The sequence below is a fragment of the Lygodium microphyllum genome, chromosome 22 (genome assembly GCF_053477565.2).
Source record: "Lygodium microphyllum isolate KBCC chromosome 22, Lygodium_microphyllum_v1.1.10, whole genome shotgun sequence".
NCBI classification, from domain to species: Eukaryota; Viridiplantae; Streptophyta; class Polypodiopsida; order Schizaeales; family Lygodiaceae; genus Lygodium; species Lygodium microphyllum.
Genome location: NC_141156.1, coordinates 68,435,208 through 68,461,864, shown reverse-complemented (window position 1 = coordinate 68,461,864; position 26,657 = coordinate 68,435,208). Strand labels below are relative to the sequence as shown.

General features: G+C 42.6%; 1 protein-coding gene across 2 annotated transcripts in view; it reads left to right on the top strand.

Annotated features, from left to right (window-relative positions):
* The first annotated feature begins 8,598 nt into the window (after nt 1–8,598).
* LOC148017260 (autophagy-related protein 18c-like) overlaps nt 8,599–26,657 on the top strand; it is a 30,261-nt gene continuing 12,202 nt past the window's right edge. The window contains exons 1-2 of one of the 2 annotated variants that reach the window (XR_015687845.1): nt 8,599–9,608; nt 9,788–10,049. Coding sequence is in view for 1 of the 2 variants with exons in the window: in XM_087662516.1 (XP_087518642.1) it covers nt 8,874–9,608; nt 9,788–10,049 (997 nt within the window). In the remaining variant the exon portion in view is untranslated. The remainder of the gene's footprint in view (nt 9,609–9,787; nt 10,050–26,657) is intronic. The other variant, XM_087662516.1, reaches the window with a different exon arrangement.

Below are 26,657 nucleotides of genomic sequence, written 5' to 3'. Positions count from 1 at the left end.
TTTTAGGCTCATTGCATTATCCAATTCCTTCAAAATCAAAGATAGAACACACATGTATGAACACACATTTACATATGTATACATGTGTGTACACATGTGTGTGTGTGTGTGTGTGTGTGTGTGTGTGTGGTTCTATACTCTAAGAAGGGCCTATTTATTCAAGCACAACTCCTAGGCACTTTATCTCTATGGTTAAAGTCTCAATCTCTAGGTGTAAAATGCACTCTTAACCCGAGGCCATCAAAGCTACATAGTCTTGATGTTCACTACTACAGATGCTTGATCACTACAAAGGCTTGATGTTCACACAAACAACCCCTAGACTCCCAAGCATTCCGGTCTTAGCACAATACATTTATACATAAACAAATTATCTCCTAAACCCTAGGCATATCAAAATTTCCCTTCTTGGAGGCTTTAACTTGCAAAGTCACTAATTTTGATGCATGGATCCACGACACTCTAGAAAGCTATCTTCTCATACCTACAAGTGAACGAACTTACTATAGAGCTTGGGCTAAGAAAGGAGCAATTGCTTTTTTTAAGTTTTGTTTGCAAATATTGTAAAGCCTCAACATTACCACAGGACTTTCAAGTGAAGAGCCTATAGTCTCTTGATTGGGAACTTGCATCAAGTGGTCATGTTTGAGCATCCTCCTTGAAGGAGCATGCCTAGCTTGCAACCTCCTCTTAAATGAAGGAGATCCTTGGTTGCACTTGAAAGTTATGGTGGAACTCTTGACTTGCTCATTTTCTTTTTTGAGTGACTTAGGGGGAGAGGGGAGAAGAAGCTATGCAATGCATTTGTTGGAGGTTGAACAAGGGCAGTTGGTAGAGGTGGGGATGTCAAGATGATTAAACGCACATGTTGTGACTAGCAGGGGCTAAGATAAGAGCGATGGACACGTATGACGTATGATATGGACATGACTATAGTGTTGACCATGATTATGGATGGCTGCTTCCACCATGTCTGTGAACATATTTATTGCATTACTGTGCAAACGCTTATTGCTACCATGTTAGTTTTTTATGCTTGCTGACGTAGCTTTGCCACCTTCTAACCACACCTACTGTTGCCACAACTACTGAGGCCTACCACATCACCCATAAGCCAAATTAACGTTTCGTTCAATCTCTTGAAAGAAGCTCCCAGCTTATGGGGACCACCCATCCGTAGGACGGATTCGTCAGGGATCTTGCCCACCCGCTTCCCACAAATGGTTTTCTTTAGTTTTCTAATTACTTATCACATTAAGTTATGACATATGAAAGCAACTTCATTAATTAACTTGTTATCATATGTTCATTCGCATAATTTTACGGCACAACACAAAGAGATAGAAAATAGTCTTTTGCTAAAATATATTTATTTGTTATTTTGCAAAGATATTTACAATGATTTTTCCTTTCTGCCTATGTAGAAGATAAACCTTCGTTCACTGAAAAATCCATTTTGTTTGCGTAGAAAAAAACAAACCCTCCAAGATTTCCGTCCCTTCACTAGTACCGGGGACTCTAGGATCCCATCTTGATTCGCATGAGGGTCAGGCAATTCCTAGGAGCGATCAATAGATTTACGGCCAAAGCCCCCCATGGCACTCCCGCCTCCTCATGCTTAACAAATTCCTCAACGAGCGACCTCTCTCTGTCAGGGCCGCGGTCCAAAGCCCCTCGTGGCGGTACAAAACAATCCCCCTTGGAGCAAGGTTCTCCATCTAGCTACGGGGGAGGCATAGCACGATCTTTCCTCTTATTATCTTGATTATATATTTACAATCAGATCTAACTGCTGCAAGCACAATCAATCTTTCCTGTGCAACCATCAATGCATGCACAAATCAAAAAACAAACAGCAGCAAGTGTTTTTAGCATAGGAAGTACCCCCCCCCCCCCCCCAATTCTAGGGTTTCTCTTTTAAGGTCCCACCTTATTCTTAGGGTTTTGCTTCTTACTTGCAACTCTTTTTTCGGATCCGTAAGTTATTTCGCAAATTTGAAGTCTATTTTATCCTTATGAAAACTTGGTATTTTTGTTGTAAAAGATAATATGGGCATTTATACCTGTGGTAGGCAATTCATGCACTGTCCTGCCCTATCCTGCACTTAACAGGATTTCATGATTTTCCAAGTCTGTTTAGACTTTAGAATTTGTATTGACAAATTCTTATCAATGTCCAACAAGTTCTACAGACTTTCAATATTTATTTAATTTCCTGATACTGATAGTTTTAGGGTTGTCGAGTATTTTATAGTTATTTTTGCTTCAACATTCTCAATATTTTAGGTAAGGTTTTCTCGTTGATTCATACATGGGTCAACTCATGATATTAATGCTCTCGTTAATATAACCATTAATATTAACATCACTTGTGTTTCCAGTAATAAAATAATTTTTATTTTATTCTACTCATATTCTATGGTATAATCGATGATGTTCGACCATTTGTCAAACTTTCAACGTTAACTAGAAATATCAATTTTCATCTTGCTATGTCCTAAGTGATTTAATGCATTGATTATTTAATGATATTATCTAAATGATTTTTTATAAAACTCATATGCATCTATTTATCATTAGCAAAATGAAATAGAGATAGCCACTTTCAGGGAAAAATTATAAAATATTCCCTTCCCTAACAACATCTACCTTTTTTCAGTTATTATGTGTCACTGATGGAATAATAATAAATATCATGAAATAAACCATAATTAAGATATTTTTTTAATGACAGACATATAATCATTTTCCAAGTGAAAGCGTATTTTCACTGGATAGTTGATTATTATATTACTTAGGCTATTTTCCTAAGTGGCAGTTCATATTCATTTTCTTTAGAATGTGTTTATAATCATTTAAAGCCAAATATAGCGATAAGCTTATAAAATATTATTTTTTTCTAAATTGACGAGATGTTACCTCTAACAAGTTTGTAGTAACGGGGGTTTCGCCAATTCCGACTATGTCATTTTTTCCATTGATTGCGTTTCTTTCTTCTCTTACTTCAAATGGGCTTATTTTTGCAACCTCGTGGAGCCATGGATGTCAGGCGAAATTAACGTGGTAGTTCAAGGAGAGTTGGTGGTCATCCAAAAATTTTTTGTCAGCGTTTTGCTTAGCGATATGGCTGTATGGAAGGGAGGCATAATAGGGGGTAGAGAAAATGGAAATTAGGTAGAAGAGGGGTATTTTCCTCCTTTAAGGCTCAAGCTAGAATGGAAAAGAGAAGCAGAGAAGTTTTTCCATCATTAGGAGGTATTCCTTCTTGCTTTCTTTGTGAAAGAGAGGGGGTGTATGCAGTTGACTCATTCTTTTGGCTACTTGTCAAGAGCTAAGTAAGCTTTATAAAAAATACTTTTTGATTGCTTACCTGTTGGATGGTGGCATGGAGATGATTTTAAAATGCTTTCTCTCCCTCCGGGAGTAAAAAAGGTCATGATTTTTTGCTTATTTTTTAAGAAATGTCTTTTTTTTTTCAAAAAGATTTCATATGGTAGTTTTTGGCCAAGTCACCTTATGACTTATCTAGTTTATAAAGTCATGCCATACTCTTTGATACTTAACTTACTCAATATCATGCTCGTTCTTGCGCGTTCTTTGTCTACCGATTAAGGCTTTTGCAATTTGTCTTACAGTTACAAAATCAATGCGATCTTTGACGCATTAAATGGAATCAGGAATGCTAAATCAAATATAATGCGAGAAAAATTATGATCAAGCCATCACAATATTATTTACGAGGCGTCTTTGCTTCTTGTTGGCTAGGAACATTGAGGCATCTTCTCGTGTTGGTTTGCAGAATTAAGAAAAATACGTGCGGTCACTTATGTGATAACTCGACAAGTAATTTTTAAAACATCTCAAGCCTGAATTCATTTCTTGATATGAAGTGTTATGGCAGGAACATTACACTAGATGTCTGTCCTCTTGTTGATGTAGCTCTGCCACATTTTGACCATGCCTACTACTATTACACCACTATGCTGAGGCTTGTTGCTATCGTGTTACTTATAAGCTAATGTGTAGACATCAACGAACATCACCCTTCTTTGTGACTATTCAGATGCCAACGAAACTCTTTCCACTCCTCAATAGAACTCTCGCCCTACCCTCAAGTTGCTAGAGAGAGAGATATTGCGATTCTTAGGTTGAGAGAGAGAGAGAGAGAGAGAGAGAGAGAGAGAGAGAGAGAGAGAGAGAGAGAGAGAGAGAGAGAGAGAGAGAGAGAGAGAGAGAGAGAGAGAGAGCAATCGCAAGCTCAATTGCAAGTCAAACACATGTCTGTATTCAAAGACAAAACATGAGAGAGAGAGAGCTTGTGCGTGCGTGCACGTGCTTTACCTTGTAAGCAAACAATGTGCCATAGCAATAAAGCCAGATCTAAAGGACCTGTGTGTGTGTGTGTGTGTGTGTGTGTGTGTGTGAGAGAGAGAGAGAGAGAGAGAGAGAGAGAGAGAGAGAGAGAGAGAGAGAGAGAGAGAGAGAGAGAGAGAGAGAATTGCCAGAGGAAGGAAAGAGAGACCAACCGCAAGTCAAACACATGTCCTTGTCTTCAAAGACACAAAACATAAGAGAGAGTATAACGTGTCCACTCATATCTTCAGGACACGTCTTAGCAGCCCATCGTAAAGGATGTCTAGAATGCTCCGCCTGGCACTCCCATGGAATGTTACGGGGTTTGCGATCTAGGACTTTCCGCGTGTGCCACGTAGCGGAAGTATTCCGGCCGTTCCCACTTAGGACCGACCTGAATTAGGGTTTTCCCTATTGGTAATTTCCTAACGACAACTAGCGTCGAACCCAAGCGAACTACTTTACGCAGAAACGCCAGGTCCAAAGCGGATTCATGCTGCACTTGGTTCAAGGAGAATGGGAAATGAGAGGGATGCGAAGCTCAACCTCTCTGCCATAAGGTATAGTCCCATTCCGTTCCCCTAAAATAGCGTAAATCGGGATCAACTTATAACTCTAGGTCAACGCTCTTGTTGTTCGTGTTCCTTGAACGATCTTCTTGCTGTCCATCTTGATTGAGAAAAGTTCCTGACCAACCGAGACCACCAATTCGTAGGATGGACCTATGGCCCATCCACTGCACTTTCCTCGGGTTGTTTTAGTTATTTAATTACCTAACATATTTAGTTGGACATGTATCAATCAACTTCCTTAATTAGCCCGTTAGGCACTGGTTCCTTCACGTAATCATATCACTTGACATAGAAAAGCAATGTCAAACAAGTTCTTTTTTAACAAGTTATCATATTTATCTTCGAAATACATAAAGTCCAGCCCGTAGGCTTATCCACAATCCGTCGAAAGCTATCCAGCAATCCACAGGGATCACTAATCCAAGATTCCGCCCGTCGACTAGTATGCAAGCCTCAAGATCCAATCCCGAGTCACGTTAGCCTCTTGTGAAGGGCTCGGAAGGCGAGGGATTTATGGCTAGAGCCCCCCTTGGCACCCAAGCGTCCTCCTGCTCCAAGTAGCGCTTAACAGAGAGACCTCTCGCTGCGGGTTCGGTCCACCTTCCCGGCACGGTTAACAACCCCCTTGGTTAGGGTCAGGCAGGCAGTCGGGGGTAACTGAGCTGCCTCTCCCTTTAGGACTTCAACCTGAAGCATTAGATATCCATTTATCCTTTAATTCATTGATAAAACAAAGCAAAACAGTGCTCTTAAATCTGTAACAAGCACAAACATTTCCATTGGTCGTTTATTGTTGGCCAACTGCTAAGAAATGAATCCTTCTTTTCGAATGCATCCAGCACTCTATCCGGGATGACTTTCGACTTGGCAAGGTCTCCTATATCATGGGTTAGGGCCGTACCCTATTAACCTAACTTGGTCAATACCTTAAGTTCATATGTTATTCCAATTTGTTGGTTTGTCCTTTGCTCCAAGCAATTATCTTTACCCCAGAAGATACTATATTAGGACGATTATCCATCCTCTTACAAGATAACTTGCATAAGAATCTGCCAATCCATTCCGAGAATTGGCCATTCCCTTGTGATCCAATCATTAGATCATAGGACTCTGCACTTGATGCACAAGTGTTGCATCGAACTATGGGACTATTTTACCCATCAAATGGAGTCACGAAACAATCTGTTCCTGATTACATTAGGCTAATGTCGTCAGTCCCAAGTTCCATCTTTTTAGCGAAAGATTCTTAGGGACAAACCTTAGATCACTTCTCAAGTATGTTCCATTGTCCCTACATTCTATGAATGTGGGCAAGTTTTTAGGGTATAGGAGTTTCAGTTTTAGCAATACGTGCGAGTAGGTCATGTATTAAATCCTAGTGAGTTCTTTGGAATTGAATTAACTCTTTCTAAAACAAGTACTCCGCGGTTTTAGATGTTTTAGGTTTATGCCAATTTGTTTAATTCTTGAAGATAATTACACTATCATTTCCATAAACACATAACTCATTGTCTACGCGTAAATTAATTTTCAACCCTAACTTATCGATTTAAGATAAAGCATAGGTTAGATTATAACCTAATTCCAATTAATCATCCTAACTTGCGAACAAGATTCATGCTAAACAAGCAACCTTTTACTAATAATTATGCAGTTGAAAAACGATAATTGACTAGAGATATGTAACTTAAGAATCATTTCATGCCTTGTTTTTTCGCATGGATTATTAGCACTTTCCTTAATAACTCATTACGAAGAAGATATGTCCTAATAATGAGACATGCAATTTATATTTCCATGCCCAAACGGAGTGCACTATCTTAATTCCATTTTTAAAATATGGACGTTAATCTAAGTTCGGTTTATTGCAATGCATAAAACTACTTGCTAGAAATGCATATCAATTTTCCGTTCACTTTATTTTGTTCGTTTTATTAAAAATACTAATGACTGAATTCCTCCGTCGTGAGCTAATTTTTCTAAAGCATTTAAGACGAAAAATGCATCCTATTTCCAAAAATCATTTACGCCTAATTATAACGATGTAAAATAAAAACTAGGAAGGAAAACCTGGACTTGTGGTGAGATGTCCATGTGGATGCTAGGAGACAATCCTCCTGCGGTTGTGCCTTGGGCTTTCTTAGGAGCTATCGCGAATGCAACCTTTCCGTCTTGGATGTAGCTTTGCGAACTTCCTTTTTAAATTCCACCGTCCTTTATGAGTTTCTTTTCCTTCCCTTCATAGAAGCTCTTGAAGGGATAGTTGTGTGGAGGAGGGAGAAACCACGGAAAGGGTTTGAAACCCAGAAAGGGGGTATTTTAAAACCTTCCGCGAGTAAGGCTCATTGAAACCACGGGAAAGGGCTTAATGGCCTTTTTAAAGACTCACAAGGAAGGGACATAAAAGGTGTAGAAGACCCCTTTGGATATAGGGGATTGTGTATGGGGGAAAAAGAAGGGTTTTAAGAAAAAACACATGAAGACCCTTCAAGTTAAATGTCGGGGGGGGGGGGGGGGGGGGGAAGGGGGCTTGTGGAGTCCTTATGAGGGAATTTGTGGGGGGAAAAAGAAAAGGGTATGAAAGGGCTAAAAAGGGAATTTTTGCAAGGGGGGGAAAAGGGGCCTAAGGGGCCCTTAGGAGGGATTTTTTTTTTGAAGGGGGGGGGGGGGGGGGGGTTATATAAAAACCCACAAGGGAAGGCCTTATGAAGGCCTCATAGGAAAGGGGACTTAAGTGATTTTAAGAAATCTCGTGGAGGACAAAAAACCCCATGGGAAGGGGGGCTTTGGAAGAGCCTTTAGAAGCCTCAAGAAGCTTCTGTGGGGGGAAGCACGTGGACAAGACGACGACGATTGAAATGGCGACATCTTGCTTCTGCTTCGGCTGCTTCACGATCAGTCCCTCGGCACAGGCGGCGTCTTCCTCCTTGTTACGACTACCTCACGGCGGTGGCTTCGCGTATTCCTTTCCTCCTCCCTATCTTGTTCAATGGCGGCAGCTGGCCTAGTCTACCCTTCTCAAAATCCCCTCTCTCCCTTCAGCCTGGCGACGTCTAATTTCTCACTCTCCCCAATTTGCAGCATGATCCCCTCCTTTTTCTTTCCTTCCCACCTACGCATGTATTTATAGGTGAGGGGAGGGGGAATCCTCCCTCTCTTGCGTGGCATCACGCATGAGCCTCCTCCCTCCAGAGCATCCCACAAGGATGCTTAGTCATCCACCATTCCCTCCCTCTCCCCCAGCACGACAGTTGGCTAGGGGAAGGAGGGAATAGTAAAAAAAATTTTGCCATTAGCCTACTAAATTATCCAAATCCAATATTATTATCCCCTCTACTTGTAAAGGGGGTTCACGCGTGCTATTGGAAGTTCGGTATGTTACAGAGAGAGTGTGTGTGTGTGACTGAGTGTAGCTAACGCAGATACGATGGTGGCATGATTAATGATAATAATAAGAAGCAAAGAACACCAAATCTTTTTAAAAAAAATCACATTGTGGTAGGTTTGAATTTTTTTTGAGAATTCTTTTAAGGTTTGGAGAGCTTGTGGGAGGTTTGAGGCCGCAAAGATACAAGCAAGTTGACAAGATATAATAAATATAAATGTTATATATATTATATAAAATTACATTACGCTTTCTAGTTCTAGAAACATGACTTGTGCAACCACAATGAACATGCCCTATGTTAACGATGGGCGGGCCATGAAAGAGAGAGAGAGAGAGATTGAAAGACAGAGACCTGAAAAGAAATCTTTTCTCTGAGAGAGAGAGGGTTTACAGATTTTCAGGCGTTCAGGCATCTTCACCCGGAAGGGAAGGCGAAAGGAGAAGCTATCGACAACCCCTTTTGTATATGTTACTGAATGAATGACATTCCATTGGGTATGGTTATGGTTATGGCGTAGTCAATTCCGAGGCTGCCATCGCTCCCCTGTCGTCATCGAATCATGTCCCCCCCTTCAGACCCAGATTCCATACTGGTAGACAGCCGCATATCAGACGAAGGGTTTGCTTTTCCCCATTTGTCTGAATTTGGGCTCCTCAATGGGGACAACGACCTCCTCTCTGTGTCCTTCAACCAGGATTATGGCTGCTTCGCCTGTGCAACCAACAAGGGCTTCATGATCTACAACTGTGACCCATTCAAGAAAACCTTCCAGCGTGACTTTGATGATGGCGGGATTGGCATGGTCGAAATGCTTTTCCGTTGCAACATTCTGGCCCTAGTCGGTGGTGGTGCCAACCCAAGATACCCCCCCAACAAAGTCATGATATGGGACGATCACCAGAATCGCTGCATTGGAGAGCTTTCATTTCGGTCAGAAGTCCGTGCAGTGCGCCTACGACGTGATCGAATTGTCGTTGTACTGGAGCACAAAATCTATGTGTACAATTTTTTTGACTTGAAGCTACTTCATCAGATTGAGACCATTGCAAACCCTCGGGGTCTGTGTGCTTTATCGTCAGCATCAGGCTCTACAGTGCTTGCTTGCCTGGGGTTACATCGTGGGCAGGTCAGGGTGGAGCATTATGGCTTGAAAAAGACTAAATTTATTCCTGCACACGAGTCACATCTTGCCTGCTTTGCTCTGACAATGGATGGTCAACTTCTTGCAACTGCAAGCTACAAAGGGACTCTGGTTCGGATTTTCAGCTCACTTGATGGCACTCGGCTTTGTGAGGTGATAGCCATAAGCAGAATCTGTTTGTCTCTCCCATCCAGTTTATTGGACCTGACAGGATTATAAGCTTCAATGCTGACTGTGTGATGTTTGATCGAGTTGACTGTGGTCTAAAATATCTAGAACTTGCATCTTCCAAATTTAGAAAGGCTAAACGGAATGTGTTGTTGTGGTTATAGCTTAGACGTGGAGCAGACAGGGCGGAGATTTACAGTATTGCTTTCTCCTCAAATGCGCAGTGGCTTGCATTGTCCAGTGACAAGGGCACTATTCATGTGTTTAGTGTAAGGAGTTCGAAGTCAATGCTTAGTGAAGATGGATCCACATGGTTGCCAGGAAATGGAAGTGGGAGTGGCAGCAGTAGCCCTGGAGGCAGTGGTGGTTTTAGTCCTGTGGCACTGTCTAGCAGCAATACTAGCTCTTCATTATCCTTCATGAAAGGTTAGGCCAAAGCTCTTTTCTCTGCCCACATACACATGGATTCAAGCATAATAAGTGTAGTAGGTTGTTGAAATTTTTGCAAGTGGCTGAACTAGATTTTGCAATCCTTGATCCTATTTCTGGATGTTTTTGTAGTTGTGAAAGTTGACGGTAGAAGCACAGAAAAGTAAAGTTGTTTTGTCAACTAGAGAAACCCAGATTTGTTACATGCAATTTTTTTCCATTGTATAGAATGAAGTGCTTTTGTATATTTTAAAAGTGCAATCTAGGCCACAAGTGACTGTATTATTGATTCACATTAGTCTCCAACTGAATTTTTAGCTCAACACCTCCCTTGGGACTATAAGAGGTAATCTCTATGTCAGCGCAGCTCCAAATGAAAGAGTCCAAGGCAATGCTGATTTGGAAAGTCCATCACCTTGGATAGTGGTGTGAATCCCTCTCTGGGAACAGGCAGTGCAAGTGACTTTGATCTTATAGTACAATTGGCACTTGCATATGTAGTGCTCTGCTCGTGACCGATCTTATTTGTAATTGGTGCCGTGTCTTGTGCATTGCTCAAGGTATCAAAATTCATTGTCATACCATCTTCATTGAAGTCCTTTATCTTGCCTTTGGGTGCCATATTATCATAAGTCAGTTGCTGCAAAAGGGTGCATTTGCTATCTTTGCATCATGACCCGCATTAAACATCACATTAGACAGGCTAGTGCCAATACCATGTGTCCTAAACATAGTGGGAGTAGTAGATGTTCTACTAAACATGCTTGTTTGTGCATTGGGTACATTGAGGCAGCACAAGGTGTAGATACTTTGCTCAAATGTTGAGGAAGACACTAAACAGTGCAAGAAGGGTTGTCTTTGATGAAGCTTGGACTGTAGAAGGTTGCCACCAATAATGGGCAGTTGTATTATGTAGCCCCTTCTTAAATGGCTGATTCTTTCGACAAGTTTGCACAATCCAAGTAGCGTGGTTTCCTCTTTGTAGAACCTTGCGGTCCTATGTCATGGTGAAACCAACCTTCCTTCCGTGGATGGGTGGTAAATCATTGATTACAACTTAATTACAACGGCAAACAATAAATGCAAATTTGAAAATACATATTTACCTATTGATCTTGGACAATGCATACCCAATTGGCCCCAAAATTGGCGCCCCTTTCGGTATTTCTTTAGCTTTATTGAAGAAGAAGTTGATTTACCATGGGATTTTTTCAATCCCCTTCGCAATCCAAACTCCTATTGCTATCCAAAGTGACCAGCAAGTCTTCAATCTGATTTGCCCCTTGATTTGGGCACTTAATTGACCTTCACCCACTTCATAGACGATGGAAATGCCCCAAATTCAATGGCTGGCTAGTCCTCCACCTAAATTTAGCTGAAATTAACCTTCACCCTTGAAAAATCTAAGTCTTGTAGCTTTCAATTTTTGGCACGCTTTCCGAGGTTGTTGCTAAACCCTAATTTCTGCTGTAAATTAGGGTTTACAGCAGAGAAATTTGCAATTTCTCAGCCTCCAAGGGTCCAAATATTGAGATCTTCGGAGCAAGGCTGTGAAATGGCTAGGAGATGAGAGAGAAAGCTGTAGAGAGATAAAATTCAGAGTTTTGTCACGAAGAATGATTGAAAATCAGTCAAATGCAGCTGTTGCCCTGCCACAACAACATTAAATGTTGTTGCCAATAGCTGAGACCTCCAAATCAGCTGTCACCTTGTAGCTAGATGCAATCGCCCAACTGTGGAGGGTTCGAATCAGCAATCGCCTCCTCAAAACTCACTCGTGGCTGGTTGCAATGGCTGAAAATAAGCTGACCATGGCTGCTCATAGCTCTCCCATATTTGCTGCAGCCAGAATGATCTCGTTTTTCCTCTTCTTCAGCCTTTTACCAACCTATATGGGCAAGTTTGCCAAGTGGTAGCCTTCCCAAATGGTTTTTCCAACATTATCCATCATTGAATATTAATTTTCAGCCTTTAATTACTGAAAATTAATCTAATAATTATTTCAGTGCCCAAAAAATAATATGACTGGCCAATAATCAAATTGGCTAGGTATCTTCCACTCCCGAGTTTCTCTGTGCCATCTTTGACCATTAGATTGGCGTTAGGTACCATTAAACGCCATATCTCTAGTGTCACCAATTGACACTTATGGCCAAATGAATGACCTAGGCCAACAATTGACACCAGATATCACCAAGTACCTGTGCAACATAACTTATAACACTTTTGCCTTTGACATTCCGTGATTTTGTCGGGTCTCGAGCTCGTAAATTGACTCTAATCCGAGTTACACCTCACATGTGCAACATTTACTTAATCATGTGATTAAAAATTAATCCACATGTTAAGGGAGGTTTTCAAAAATACATGTCCTCATGATACACGGGGCTATTATGGTGTGTGTAATGGAATGAGGTGCACTTAATGAAGGTTGAAAGGAGTGTGCAGTGGAAGATGGAGGGAGGGATGGGTGGGAGATTAAATGGATTTGTAATTTGTATAATAGTGGAAAATGAGTTAGGTTTCTTTTGTCGATTAAATGCAAATGATGATTCACCAATATCAAATTGACCGTGAGATGTAAAAGCGGATGGAAAAGATGAAGAAGGAGCTCTCACCAATGAATCATGCAACTTTTGCTTACCTTTTCTCATGTTCAAATGGAGAAATATATCTTCTTCAGGGCTTATGAACCAATATGTGGTTTGAAGAGTTCCTTCATCTTGAGCATTACCGATAGCTTGTAAAAAAGAGGAAGTAAATTTAAAAGATGTTATTTTGGATATTTGACATAGGAGGGAAGAAAGATGGAGATGTGTATGGAAGAGATAAAAGAGGTGAGATGGAGATGAAGGTGGTAGAGAGATGAAAGATTTGCACTCCATACTAGTTTCCGTGTTAGGATGACCGCGAGCTTTCGTTCTTCTTGCAAAATCATTAGTTTGGTGCATTGAATCAAACGGGAAAAAATCAAATTTATCTTCAATGTACCGTTGAGCACAATGCATCAAGATAAGATCATAGTACATACTTAGCTCTTGTAATCTCATAAGTTCTAGGGACTCCATGGTAGTTAATGATTCTCCAGCTATGTTGGATCTTTGTGGAGCAGGTTGTGTGACCCACTTTGGCTTGAATCTCGATGTGCTAGGTTTGAGAGCATCATGATGTGGTGAAACTGTGGTGTTGGCTTTTGCGAGGAGCTTTTAGATCAAGGTCAAAGGTTCTTTGAGAGTACTTGCCTACGATTTAAAGAAATACCCTCATGCAGAAACGCAAATAAAAACGTACGACAAAGCATAAACTCAACATAGAACACAATTAGTGCTATGATAAGTCAAAGGTAATGAACACATTGAATCAAAAAGTAAATGAATATTGAATATATAATGCCCATGCAACAAACAAACTGTGTAATGAATGAATACTGAACCTCGAACTTTTTCTTGGAGGATTGAGGCAAAGATAACGAGGAGAGCGTGTCGTACTTCTGATGGATCTTGAATCACAGCAAGGTAACCTCCAAGATGTTGGGATTGTCGGGAATAAAGACCCTCGTGCCTTTTAATGTGCTCGGGTGTGAACATACCCTTAGCACTTGTACTTACACATATATATCTATCTAAAAAACCTAAAGTGGTACACTCGTCATTTGTACCCACAAATCATGCACACTCTCTACTTTGCTCTCTCTCACTCTTTGTCTCGTTGCTCCTAACGAACATTGACTATCTCGATCTTCGTGCCTCCCGATCACTACAAACTGGTATCAGAGCTTATGGTACAAGACCGACAGGTCGTGCAGGGAGCCATTGAATAGGTCGTCACGAAAAAGGCCTCTGCAGCTTAGGTCGTGCTCAAAACGACCTAGGGTGTGTGGCAATTGGGCAGCGGGGTCCAGCTGACTAGGCACCAGCGAAACCAAGTGATAGTTGCAATGGGCAGGTCCAGCAAGTGACTAGGGAATCAGCGTCACGTTGAAGACTAGCGGGCAGCGACCAGACTAGGGAACCAGTGTTCATGACGTGCGTGTCAAATTTCTCGACATTGATGCACATTGGATCCCGTGCAATTTGGGGCTTTTGCTGTTTTGGCAAAATTTGTGCACCATTTGGTCATTTTATGTACATGGAGGCTTAATTCCATACAATTTGGACATCTAGCACTCCGAAAATTTGGGGCTTTTTTTGCTGAAATTGCTCTATTTTGGCAAAATTGGCCTATTCTATGCATGACAGAGACAATGCAGATGTGTGGTTGATGCTTTGAGCCCAAAATTTTGGGGCTTTTGACCGTGCGTGTCAAATTTTATGCCTGTGGATACATGTACAACAGAAATTGCAACTAAAATTTGAGACTTTTCATTTAATGTGATGCATTTGCCCTTGGAACAGCTGTAATCAGTTGTGGAATGCTGTAGCACATGATTTGGTACTTCTGAAAATTTACTTACAGATCTGAAATTTCTGCTTCTACGTGGTCATTTATTGCTGGTTGGTACTTGTTTGTACCTTGGTCACTTGTGTGAGTTTGGGCCTGCATTTGTTGAATTTTTTGGTCACATTTGGGCTGAAAATCATGATTGGCAGCAGTGACAGCAGTAATCTTATGCACTTAAAGAAGCTTGAAGGAGCACATAACTTTGCAGTCTGGCAAAAACAGTGCTACAATATCTTGTTGCAAAAGAAGCAGGCAAAGTCGATTAAGACAAAAGGGGCAAAACCCGCAGATATGGAACATGACGATTGGGATGAGTTAAATGTGTTAGCAGATCAGATCCTGCACAGCCGGGCACCTGTTTCCTGGCTATTTATAGCCGAGATTTCTGCAGTCTGGACACACTTTTCTGCTCGCAAGTTACAGACTAGTGGCACGCACAGATTCCGTCTCTGTTCACAGATTTCAGACAGGAGAGTGCAGACTGCAGCGGACTTCGAGGTGGACAGCAGGTTGCATCGTCGAGGTGGAGACACGCAGTCCAGCGCACTGTGCCCATGTGTATATCTGCATATCTTTGTATACAGCAGACTTTATACAGCAGATCTTCATCTTCCACTGTCTCTCTCTCTCTCTCTCCTCTCTTTCTCTGCGTTCTCTCTCTCTCAGTCCTACGCTTCCGCACCGCAGCACTCTGACATGGTATCAGAGCAGTGGTGAAGGGTTGACTGAGTGCAGAACCAACCTGAAGAGGAGTTTCTATCGCGACAAACGGCTGTGTTTTCAGTGTTTGAGGGCAGGTAGGAGGGTTGCACCTCGGAACAAGGCTGAAGTGAGCGTGGGCGCGCAGGAAAGGAGTCCAGGTGGTGGATTTGCTGCTGTTTACTGCTGTTTGACAAGGAGGAAGTTGAGTTTTCGGATTTCAAGTGCAGGTTTTGCTTTTTCATCGCCTCCGGCGGGTGAAGAAGTTTTGGGATGCGGAAGAGCCTTAGCAGGCTGAGTTTTTACAGTCAGAGGGGGCTGCTTTTGCGTTTGTGAAGGCATTACAGGTGGAGATGTCTACAGAGATTGACTTGGAATTCCAGACAATTATGGACCGGAAGGTGCCTGTCTTACCGGCTCTTCCCGCAGATCAGAAGCTTGATGGCGACAATTACCGCATCTGGCGTGTGATGATGTTGGCTATACTTGAGTCCTACGATTTGGCGGAGCTTGTACAGGAGGAGATCGACCGGCCTTCGGTAAGAGATGAGTCCAAACTCTCTTCCGATGCTCATGCGGAGTTGGCCAAGGCACAGTCTCACTGGGACAAACTGAATGTCAGGATTCGTTCCTTTCTTTTTCTGTCTTGTACTATAGCCGTGATAGCTCACATCGAGCACTTGACGGTGGCTCGGGAGATATGGCTGGAGCTTGATTAGATGTATAACCGGATGACCCTTATGAAGCGGGTTTCTTTGGAGGTACAGATGCAGACCTTGTCCGTAAACAAGTCTTCTTCGTTGCGGAAGCACATCAACAAGCTTAGACAGCTTCAGATGCAGGTTCAGAATGCGGGGAAGCCGATTTCCTCCAAAGATATGGCGATCACACTCTTGTCCCAGTTGTTGCCACGATTTGGTACTTTTTACTCCGTCCTTATTCCTTCGGGGCGGGAGTCCACTCTTTGGTGGGAAGAGTTGGTTCCTATGGTCTTGGACCAAGAGGAACAACTAAAGGGATAGAATGCTTCCAAGTCGGAGGCACTGACATGTCAAGCCTCTTAGAAGAAGGGGAAGGACCAAAAGAAGAAGAAGGGGGATAACAAGTCAAAGAAGGACAAGGACAAGGACAAAGAATCCACATGCCATATTTGTGGAAAGACTGGCCATTGGAAGAAGGATTGCCCTGACAAAGACAAGAAGGACACCAACAAGGACACGAAGGATTTTGGAGCGGTGGCTGTACCCTCATCAGCTGCATTTCTTCATCTAGCTGTCATTGAGGACTCTACACCGAATGCTTCTGATGCTGCGATGACGGCTCCCTAGGCTCGAGAGTGGATCGTTGACAGTGGTGCCTCCCGGCACATGACTCCTTCATCAGATGGTGTTGCTCAATTGCGACCTTCGCGTGGGCAGATTCTCATTGGAGATAGCTCTTCGGTGTCTATTGCAGGACGGGGTGAGATGCAGCTTATTCTAGATGGACGCGGCGGTATCCATACCTGAGAGGTCTTGCATGTACCAGGTTTAGGATATCATCTTCTTTCAGCTCATAAGATTTGCTCCCTTGGACTTTTGGTGGAGTTTGACAGTGATTCAGTGCGAGTCCTTGATCGCGGGTCAAGGAAGGTTCTCTCATCCGGATATGAGGAGAACGGCATCTATAAATTGAAGTCTTCCACCGCTCTCTCTACTCTTCTTCTTACCTCTCAGACACAGTCAGAGCTATGGCATGCTCGGTTTGGTCACCTCAACTATGATTATCTTCGGAGGGCGTCATGTGGACAGCTTGTTCGAGGGTTGCCGGATATAGTGGTGAGCCAGCAGCCTTGCGTCTCCTGCATTCGTGGGAAGCAGCATAGGGATGCCATTTCCCACAAAGCTTCACGGCGGTCTACTTCACCGCTGGAGCTTGTATCTACGGATCTTTGTGGCCCTATGAGGAACGAGTCCTTGTGTGGGAGCTTGTACTTCATGTTGATCGTAGATGACTACAGCAGGATGACATGGGCCTATTTTTTGGCATTGAAGTCCGAAGCCTTCTCCCACTTCAAGGATTGGCTTCTCTTTGAGGAGAACCGATCAGGCCGGAGATTGAAGACCTTGCGATCCGACAAGGGTGGTGAATTTGTTTCTAATGAGTTTGCTCGTTTTTGTGCAGATAAAGGTATTCACCAGGAGTTTGCTAATACCAACACTCCTCAAGAAAATGGCGTTCTTGAACGGAAAAACCGCAGTGTGATCAAGATTGCGCGCACCATGATGGAGCACTGACAGACACCTCAGTTTCCGTGGGCCGAGGCTGTGGCTACTGCAGTTCACATCCTTAATCGATTCCCCCACTTCGGCCGTTGATGGGATGACACCTTTTGAGGCTTACTTTGGGACGAAGGCCGATGTTTCTTATTTTAGGGTCTTTGGGTGTGATGCCTATGTTCACATTCCCAAGGCTCATCGTGATAAATTTGAAGCAGCTTTCCAAAGACAGGTATTTGTTGGCTACAGCTCCCAGTCCCAAGGCTATCGTTTGTATGATCTCGTCAAGTGGGATGTGTACACCAGTCGATGTTCGGTTTGTGGAGGTTCCGGCCATACCAACGGGTGAGGAGCATCCCGTTCTTGGAGATCCAGGGGAGAGTTGGGCTCGCGCTACCGTTCCTTTGGAGCGCGTGCCTTTTGATTCAGATTCTGTTTCTGATATAGAGTCTACTGTTCCACCGGTCACCCCCGAGGAGTTACCACCGGTGGATATCCCAGAGTCTTCAGCTGATGGAGAGAGACGAGGAGAGGTCCGCCCTCCTCTGCGTTGGGCCCGTGACACACTCCGTGATTCAGGGATCGAGGGGGTCCCTGAGGAGTGGGGACTGCAAGATGGTGCGCGGCGGTCACGGAGGCACCAGGCACATTCTACGGAGCTTGTTTGCTCTAACTATTGTTTGATGACCCTTGTTATGCAGGATCGAGAGCCCACCTCCGTGAAGGAGGCTTTACAGGCCGCACCATGGAAGAAAGCTACGGAAGCCGAGTTGGAGGCTATTGAGAGGAATGACACTTGGTCACTCATGCCACGCCCCCCGAATAAGAAGATGATTGGCATCAAATGGGTCTTCAAGACCAAGTACCTTAGCGATGATTCTTTGGACAAGCACAAGGCTCGCCTTGTTGCTAAAGGTTTTGCACAACGCCCAGGGATTGATTGTCATGATACTTTTGCCCCCACTGCTCGTATGGCGACTATTCGAGCTGTTCTTGCCTTGTCTGGCCATAGGAGATGGCCTGTCTACCAGTTGGATGTGAAGTTGGCCTTCCTCAATGGTGATTTGAAGGAGGAGATCTATGTCGAGCAGCCTCCTGGCTTTGGATCCTCAGATGGGAAAGTCTACAGGTTGAAGAAGGCCTTGTACGGCCTCAAGCAGGCTTTGCGTGCATGGAACGAGAAGATTGATTCGTTCCTTCAGTCACAGTTGGGATATCGGCGTTCTAAGGCCGATCCGCAGCTTTATGTACACACTTCCGAGGATGGTTGTGTGCTTTTTGTGTTGTATGTTGATGATTTGATTGTCACAGATGATCATGCACAGAAGGTCCAAGAGACAAAAGCAGCTTTACATCGGACGTTCGAGATGACGGACTTGGGTCTACTCCATTTCTTTTTGGGCCATGAGATTTATCAGTCTCAGAGGGAGATCTTCATCTCTTAGCAGAGATATGTACAGGAGCTCTTGGTTTCTTTTGCGATGGAGGATTGTCGGACCCTTTCTACTCCTATGGATCCGAACTGGAAGGCCACTTCCCATTCAGCTTCTCCCATGGCGGATGCTTCCTGCTATCGTCCGTTGATTGGCTCATTGATTTGGCTCCTCAACACTCGTGTTGATCTTTGTTTTGTTGTTGGGCTCTTGGCCGGGTTTATGAGTGAACCTTAGACGGTGCATTGGCAGGCTGCTCAGAGGATACTTTGGTATGTGAGGGGGACGTCTGATTTAGGGATTCATTATCCAGCAGGCACAGGTGGTTCAGATCTTGTACTTGCAGGTTGGAGCGACTCGGATTGGGCCGGTGATGTGGACCACAGGCGGTCTACTACAGGTTACTGTTTTACCTTGGGTGTAGGTGTTATCTCATGGAGTAGCAAGAAGCAGCCCACGGTAGCCCTCTCGTCTACTAAGGCGGAGTATCGGGCCGTGTCTTCCACCACATGTGAGGCTGTGTGGCTTCAGAGATTGTTGGAGGAGCTTGGTTGCCCCCAGACTCGTCCTACTTTGCTGCAATGCGACAATGAGAGTTGCATTGCCTTGGCACGGAATCCTATTTTTCATGCCCGGACGAAGCACATAGAGATTCAGTATCACTTCATCAGAGAGAAGCTTTTGGATGAGACCATCATCGTGGAGTACTGCAAGACGGAGGATAATCTTGCAGATTTGTTTACCAAGGCCCTTCCCCAGGCTCTACTTCGGAGACATTCCAGATCCCTCAGGCTTCTGCCCCGCCCAGGCTCTGAGAGGGGGTGTTAGCAGATCAGATCCTGCGCAGTCGGACTGCCACGTCGGCTGCATTTAATGCAGCCGACAAGCCTATTTTTGGCGCCTGTTTCCTGGCTATTTATAGCCGAGATTTCTGCAGTCTGGACACACTTTTCTACTCGCAGGTTACAGACTGGCGGCACGCGCAGATTCCGTCTCTGTTCACAAATTTCAGACAGGAGACAGTGCAGACTGTAGTGGACTTTGAGGTGGATAGCAAGTTGCATCGTCGAGGTGAAGACACGCAGTCCAGCGCACTGCGCCCGTGTATATATTTGCATATCTTTGTATACAACACACTTTATACAGCAGATCTTCATCTTCCACTCTCTTTCTCTCTCCTCTCTTTCTCTGCGTTCTCTCTCTCTCAGTCCTACGCTTCCGCACCGCAGCACTCTGACAAAATGAGCTTTCATGCTCAACCGTCGAGCTATCGTTTTCTGATGCCTTGTTGTTTGACATTGAAGGTTTGGATTATGCATATGTTATTTGGACTCGACTGGAAGAACTGTATGCACAGAAGAGTGCTGCAAGCAAAGTGTATTGGCTGAAAAAGCTTATGGATTTGTGTATGAAAGAGAGTACATCAATGTCTACTCACTTGAGTGAGTTTAACTCCATTTTCAGCCAGCTGGTTGCCTTGAAGTTCATGATTGATGAGGAATTTAAGGCTACTTTCTTGCTTTGCTCTCTACCAAAGAGTTGGGATACATTTAGGACTGCTATGAGCAATTCTAATGTAATCTTGTTGTATGCTGATGTAGAAAGTGCTCTTGTCACAACTCTATAGAAACAGAATTTGTATCCTTTTCAATTTGTTTCCTTTGTACTAATTAGATATAAAGAAAAGTGCATTGGAGTTGGCCACTGATGAGTGGTTACAGGTTATGGTGGACCCACGCGGTGGGTTAGAGAAAAGATAGTTCACACTTCCACCTATATAGCCCGATTGGGCGCCTGTGACCAGAACTCACGCATATCAGGGTTAGACTCGCACATAGAAAGGATTGATGCCTTGAAGTGTGGGCTAGATCTGCCAGAATAGACAGTTACAATCAACAAGATGGCATGATCATGAAATGCTTGTACAATGTGCATGTGTGGGCTGAAAGCTTGAAATGCACATTTCTTTGTTTAGGAAAGTCACATGAAGATTCTGATACCGTTTTTGCGATATACACGGAAAAAGCTTTCATATGACACCCATATTGGGGGGGGGGGTCCCTAAATTTTAGGAGCCTCGAATTAGCCTAAAAATGCTAGTCCTAAAAAATAGGGATGTCATTCTAAAAATAGTAAGTTCTGTACTCTGACTGTGCTTACTAAATTTGGTTGTTTCTATTCTTGACAGTATTCAGCCCAAAAAGGAAGGCCATAGAGAAGAGACAAGTGTCAAGACACTTGTCACACAAGTTTCCAAGTGTCCTACCACTTGTCACATCTCATGACATGTGGCTGGACACTTGTCTTGTGCTACTCCACTTTCCCCTTTTGTACTAGCTCTTCCCTCTCCTATAAATAAGAGCTCGTTTTTCTTCATTCGGCATCATTTTTCTTTGCTGTAAACTCATGTATAGCACCCACAGATAGCCAGAAACTGGCCCCATCCATCCCCATCATCATCCCCCACTTTTCCATTATCAAATTCCTCCATATTCCCTCTTCTATCACTGCTGTTTTACAGGACAGCAAGCCTGTAAATTCATTACAACACCTCCTTCTCAAGCTCTTTCTTCCATTTTAGCAATAAGAAGCAAGCCCTATCCATGTACTGCTGTTCAACGATGGAGAAAGGCTGATTTCCCCTCTTTCTTCTCTCATACTGTAAAGAAATCAGTTCTTATCATTGCATAATAGATAATGCATGTGTTTGTACATCTTTGCATGATCTTGTGAGAGTGAGAATTACTTCTCCTCACTCTCAGGTTGATTGTAACTGAGCTCTTCCCTAAGGGACTTAGGTTGAGCAGAAATACATTCCTTCGGGAGGGGGGGGGGGAGGGGGGTTGCCCATCTTCAACCCTCAATCTTGTCTCCATTACTTTTACATTTTCATGGCTGTAATTTTGTGAGTAATTTTCATTTTCAGCTTTAAGTGTTCATTCTCTTTTATAATAGATCTCGAAAACCAGCGAATATCATAATTGTTAAGCATACTATGTTGTTCGGGGCGTTTACAGTGGTATCAGAGCTTTGGCTCGGTCCTCACCCCAACACTGGTAGTGCTTACAATTATAAGTTTGTTTGTTTTCAGCCCTTGCATTGAGTGCTTGAGCATATTTTTCTTAGAATCTCAATGGATCAGTCAAGTGCTATCCTTCAAGCCATTCAAAGTCTTAGAGAGGAGAATTAGCAAATTCGTGACCAACTTCTCAAACTAGAAAAAGTTGAGAATCCCAAAGAATTCAAGGAAAGAAGCCCATCTGCTTCAAGGAGACAAAGCCATACCAATGAAAGGAGCCGATCAAGAAGTCCAACTACTTCTAAGAGGCAGTCCCATTCTACTTCAAGACAAAGAAAGAGATCGCGTCGAAGCTCATCCTCTTCTTCAAAGTCATCTGGCGCCTACTCTGATGGACCCTCTTCTAGTGACGAAGAGTCACACCCTTCTCGTAGAAGACCTCATCATCGTCAAAGGCGTCGACATTCTTCACCCTCGTCTCCATCTTCATCCCCATCAAGCACTTCATCATCTTCAACCTCAAGATCCGGGCATGGACGAAGGCATAAGAAGAAGAAGAAGACTAAGTCACTATCTCAACTTGAAAAGAAGATCAAGTTAATCCTGATCTTCTTCTGAAGTTTATTCGTCAATTTCAAATTTTGTATGGTCGTGACAAGTATAAAGAAAAAGAAAAGATTAAGTTTGCAGCTTTAAATTTAACTGACTTAGTCCATACTTGGTGGACGGGGTTGGAATATGATCATGCTGTCCCAAAATCATGGCGGTCCTTTGTTCGCATGATACAAAGCCAATTTCTTCCTATTCATTTCAAAAGAGATGTAAAAATGGAATGGGATCGGCTTTGGCAAAGGAAAAATGAGTCACTTGGTGACTATACCAAGAGATTTTGGGAGTTACTTTTGAAGGTCCAACATTTCAAGAAGATCAGCAGTTCGGAAAAGCTTAGGAAGTTTCAAGGAGGTTTGCATTTTAAACTTCGTACTGCTCTTAATCATTATCATTGTTCTAGTCTCAGGGAACTCATTGACCATGTTGAGACATGGGAAATGGAGCACAATGGCAACAAATCATTCCAAAAGAATGATAAGAAGAGAGTAGCTGATGATGAGGAGTATTCAGCCCCAAATGAAGGACAAAAACAGCGGCAAAAGCAGCCATAAAATCAAAAGAAGATGAAGCCCTATGCACCTCCTAATGCTCCTCAATTTCGCTCCAATCTATACCCACAAGCAAAGCAACTTTCCGAAGAAGAAAGGCAACGCTTCATGAAAGAAGGAAAGTGCTTTAAATGTGGACAAACAGGCCACATAGCGAAGGAATGTCCAAACAAAGGATAAAGCAAGGTTTCTGGCAACAAGCCTAAGTCGCCAGTGAAAATCAATGCTATCAGTGATGTAGTTGCAAATACAACTCACACTCCAGAGATGCGCAAATGATTAAAAGCTTGGGGACAGGTGCAAGGTAAGCAAGCACTATTCTTGATAGATCTTGGGGTGAATGAAAATGTCATTTCCTTGCAATTAGCTAAAGAGCTTGGATTAAAAAATGAAGAGATGGACACTCCGGCAGAAGTTCGCCAAGCTTTAAATGCCGATGAAGGTGACACAGTGAAGACTGTGACACCTTACATTGGCAAGCTCAAGTTTCAAATTCAAGGCTACAGTGACGAAGATACCTTCTGTATCGGAGACCTTGATGGTTGCGATGTGATTCTTGGCATGCCCTGGAATCATAGAGTAGATTTAACCATCTTCTCTCAGAAAAAGAAGGTAGAACTCACCAACAAAGGCAAGAAGTACGAGATCCAAGCTGGAGTTTCTGGAGACACCATACCTATGGTAAGCCATATGCAAGTCTCTAGAGCAATTAAGGATTGTGTTCAATGTTGTTTGCTTTATGTCACTGATGTAAAAGATAATATGAATGCTGAAAACCAAGAGCAACTTCAGCTCTTGGAAAAGTATAAAGATTGTTTTTCGGAAGATCTTCCTTATCAGCTTCCCCCAGAAAGGCCAGAAGACCATCATATTGATATTATTCCGGGCAGTTCTCCTCCTAACATAGCACCATACCGTGTGAGCCGTCCTCAACAAGAAGAAATCAAAAAGCAAGTCGAAGATCTACTCAACCGTGGGCTAATTAGGCCAAGTAGCTCACCATTTTGTTCACCGGTTCTTCTTGTTCAAAAGAAAGATGGCACATTTAGGATGTGCATTGATTATCGATCCCTCAACAAAATCACTGTGAAGAATCGGTTTCCTATTCCTCAGAATTGACGACATTTTGGATCATCTAGGAGGCTCAAAGGTTTTCAGCCGCATTGATTTAAAGAGTGGTTATCATCAAATTAGGGTAATACCACAAGATGTATACAAAACTGCTTTCCGCACTTCATACGGTCTTTATGAATTCTTGGTGGTTCCTTTCGGATTAACCAATGCACCAGCCACCTTTAATCGAATGATGGAGCGCATCTTTAGAGAGCATTGACAATATGTCGGTACTTTCTTTGATGATATTCTTGTCTTTAGCAAGAATGAAGAGGAGCATCATCAACACTTGGAGATTGTTCTACAATTACTTCAACAAAATCAACTCTTGGTAAATGGTAAAAAGAGTGAAATTTTCATGCATAAAATAAATTACCTTGGGCATGTCATCTCTTCTGAAGGGATTCAAATGGATCCTGAAAAGATCAGGATAATCCAAGAATGGCCTCATCTTCATGATGTACATGAGGTGCGATCGTTTCTTGGCTTACGCTTTTATTACCGCCGCTTCATCAAGCATTTTGCACATATGGCTTCTCCACTTCATGACCTTACAAAGAAGAAGATCTCTTTCCAATGGAAGGAAAAAGAGAAGGCAGCCTTCACAAGGCTGAAAACAACTCTTACTTCTAGACCTGTTCTTATCATTCCAGATTTGGTAAAACCATTTGTGGTGGAAGCAGATGCTTGCGGTGATTGTATTGGTGCAGTGCTAAATCAAGAAGGCCATGCCGCAGCCTTTGAAAGTCGCCGTCTAAATGATGTGGAGAAAAGGTATGACATTTATGAAAAGGAGCTCTTAGCAGTGGTTCATGCTTTGAAGATATGAAAACATTATCTTTTAGGCAATGAATTCCTTATTAAAACTGATCATCAGAGCTTGAAGTATTTCAAGACTTAAAAGCATTTGCAGGAGAAACATGCAAGATGGGAAAATTTCTTGTCTATGTTTCATTTTCAAATTATGTACACTCCTGGGAAACAAAATATAGTTGTTGATGCACTTTCTAGAGTGCCTCACATTGCAACTATTACTGTGGCTCATCATGAAGATTTTCAAACGATGAAGAATACTTATGATGAAGATATTGATTTTGCAGCAATTTGGTCAAATTTACAGCAAGGAGGTTCTCATCCAGATTATTTCATCAAAGACGGTTACCTTCTCATGAACAATCGCCTTTGTGTCACTCTTCCTGTTCGACAAAAGGTGCTTAAAGAAAGTCATGAATCCCCTTATGCAGGGCATAGAGGGAGGGCAGCCACTCTAAGTGCAATTGAGCGCTACTTTTATTGGCCGACATTACGAAGAGATATATATAACTTCATTGAGGCTTGTCTGGTATGCCAAAAATCCAAGTATGATAGGCAGAAGATTCTAGGATTGTTGCAATCTCTTCCAGTCCCCAAAGATCCATGGGAATCTATCACAATGGATTTCATCTCAGGTATTCCAAGAACACCTCAAGGTCATGATATGATTTGGGTCATAATTGATCGATTCAGCAAACAATCACATTTTATTCAATGTCATAAAACATTGAAATCTGCACAAGCTGCAAGACTTTTCATTCAACATATCTTCAGATTACATGGTATGCCTTCTGAGATCATTTCAGATAGAGACTCCGAATTCACAAGTAACTTTTGGCGTGCTTTATTTGAGAATTTGGGAACCACTTTAAAGTTCTCCTCAGCTTTTCATCCTCAAACTGACGGCCGAACAGAGGTGATGAATCTCACTCTTTTGGATATGTTGAAAGCTTATGTTAGTGAACATAAGTCACAATGGGAGAAATATCTTCCATTATTGGAGTTTGCTTACAATAATACAGTGCACTCATCCATAGGGAAAGCTCCAAATGAAATAGTACAGGGTAAAGTGATTCCTCCTCCAATTATTCGCTCTAAAGATAAGATTTTTGCTGCTGATGAGTTTGCTTTAGATTTAAAAACAGCAATGGATCAAGTTCGAGCCACTATCAAAGTTGCCTAAGAGCGACAAAAGAAGCAAGCAGATAAACGAAGAAGACCTTTGGCTTTTGAAAAAGGTCAATATGTCTTGCTAAAATTTGATAAAAGCAGGCTCAAACAAGGTTCCGGTCAAAATTCATCTTTTCCAAAGCTCTCCAGTAGATACTTTGGGCCCTTCAAAGTGATTGAGAAAATAAATGAAGTTTCTTATCGACTTGAGCTTCCTGCTCATTGGAAAATACACAATGCTTTTCATGTAAGTTTGCTAAAACCTTACATAAGACCAGAACCAAAGGAAACCATTACTGAAGATCCCCCAGAAGTTGAAGAAACAAAGCAACTCTTGGAACTTGAACAAATTTTGTTTCACAAGGATCGAACCACGAGAAGTGGCCTTGTGACACGAAAATTCTTACTAAAATTCAAGAATCTACCCACGACAGATGCATAGTGGGTAGATGAAAAATTCATGAAGGATTACCCGGACATTCTTCAGCCATATCAAGAAG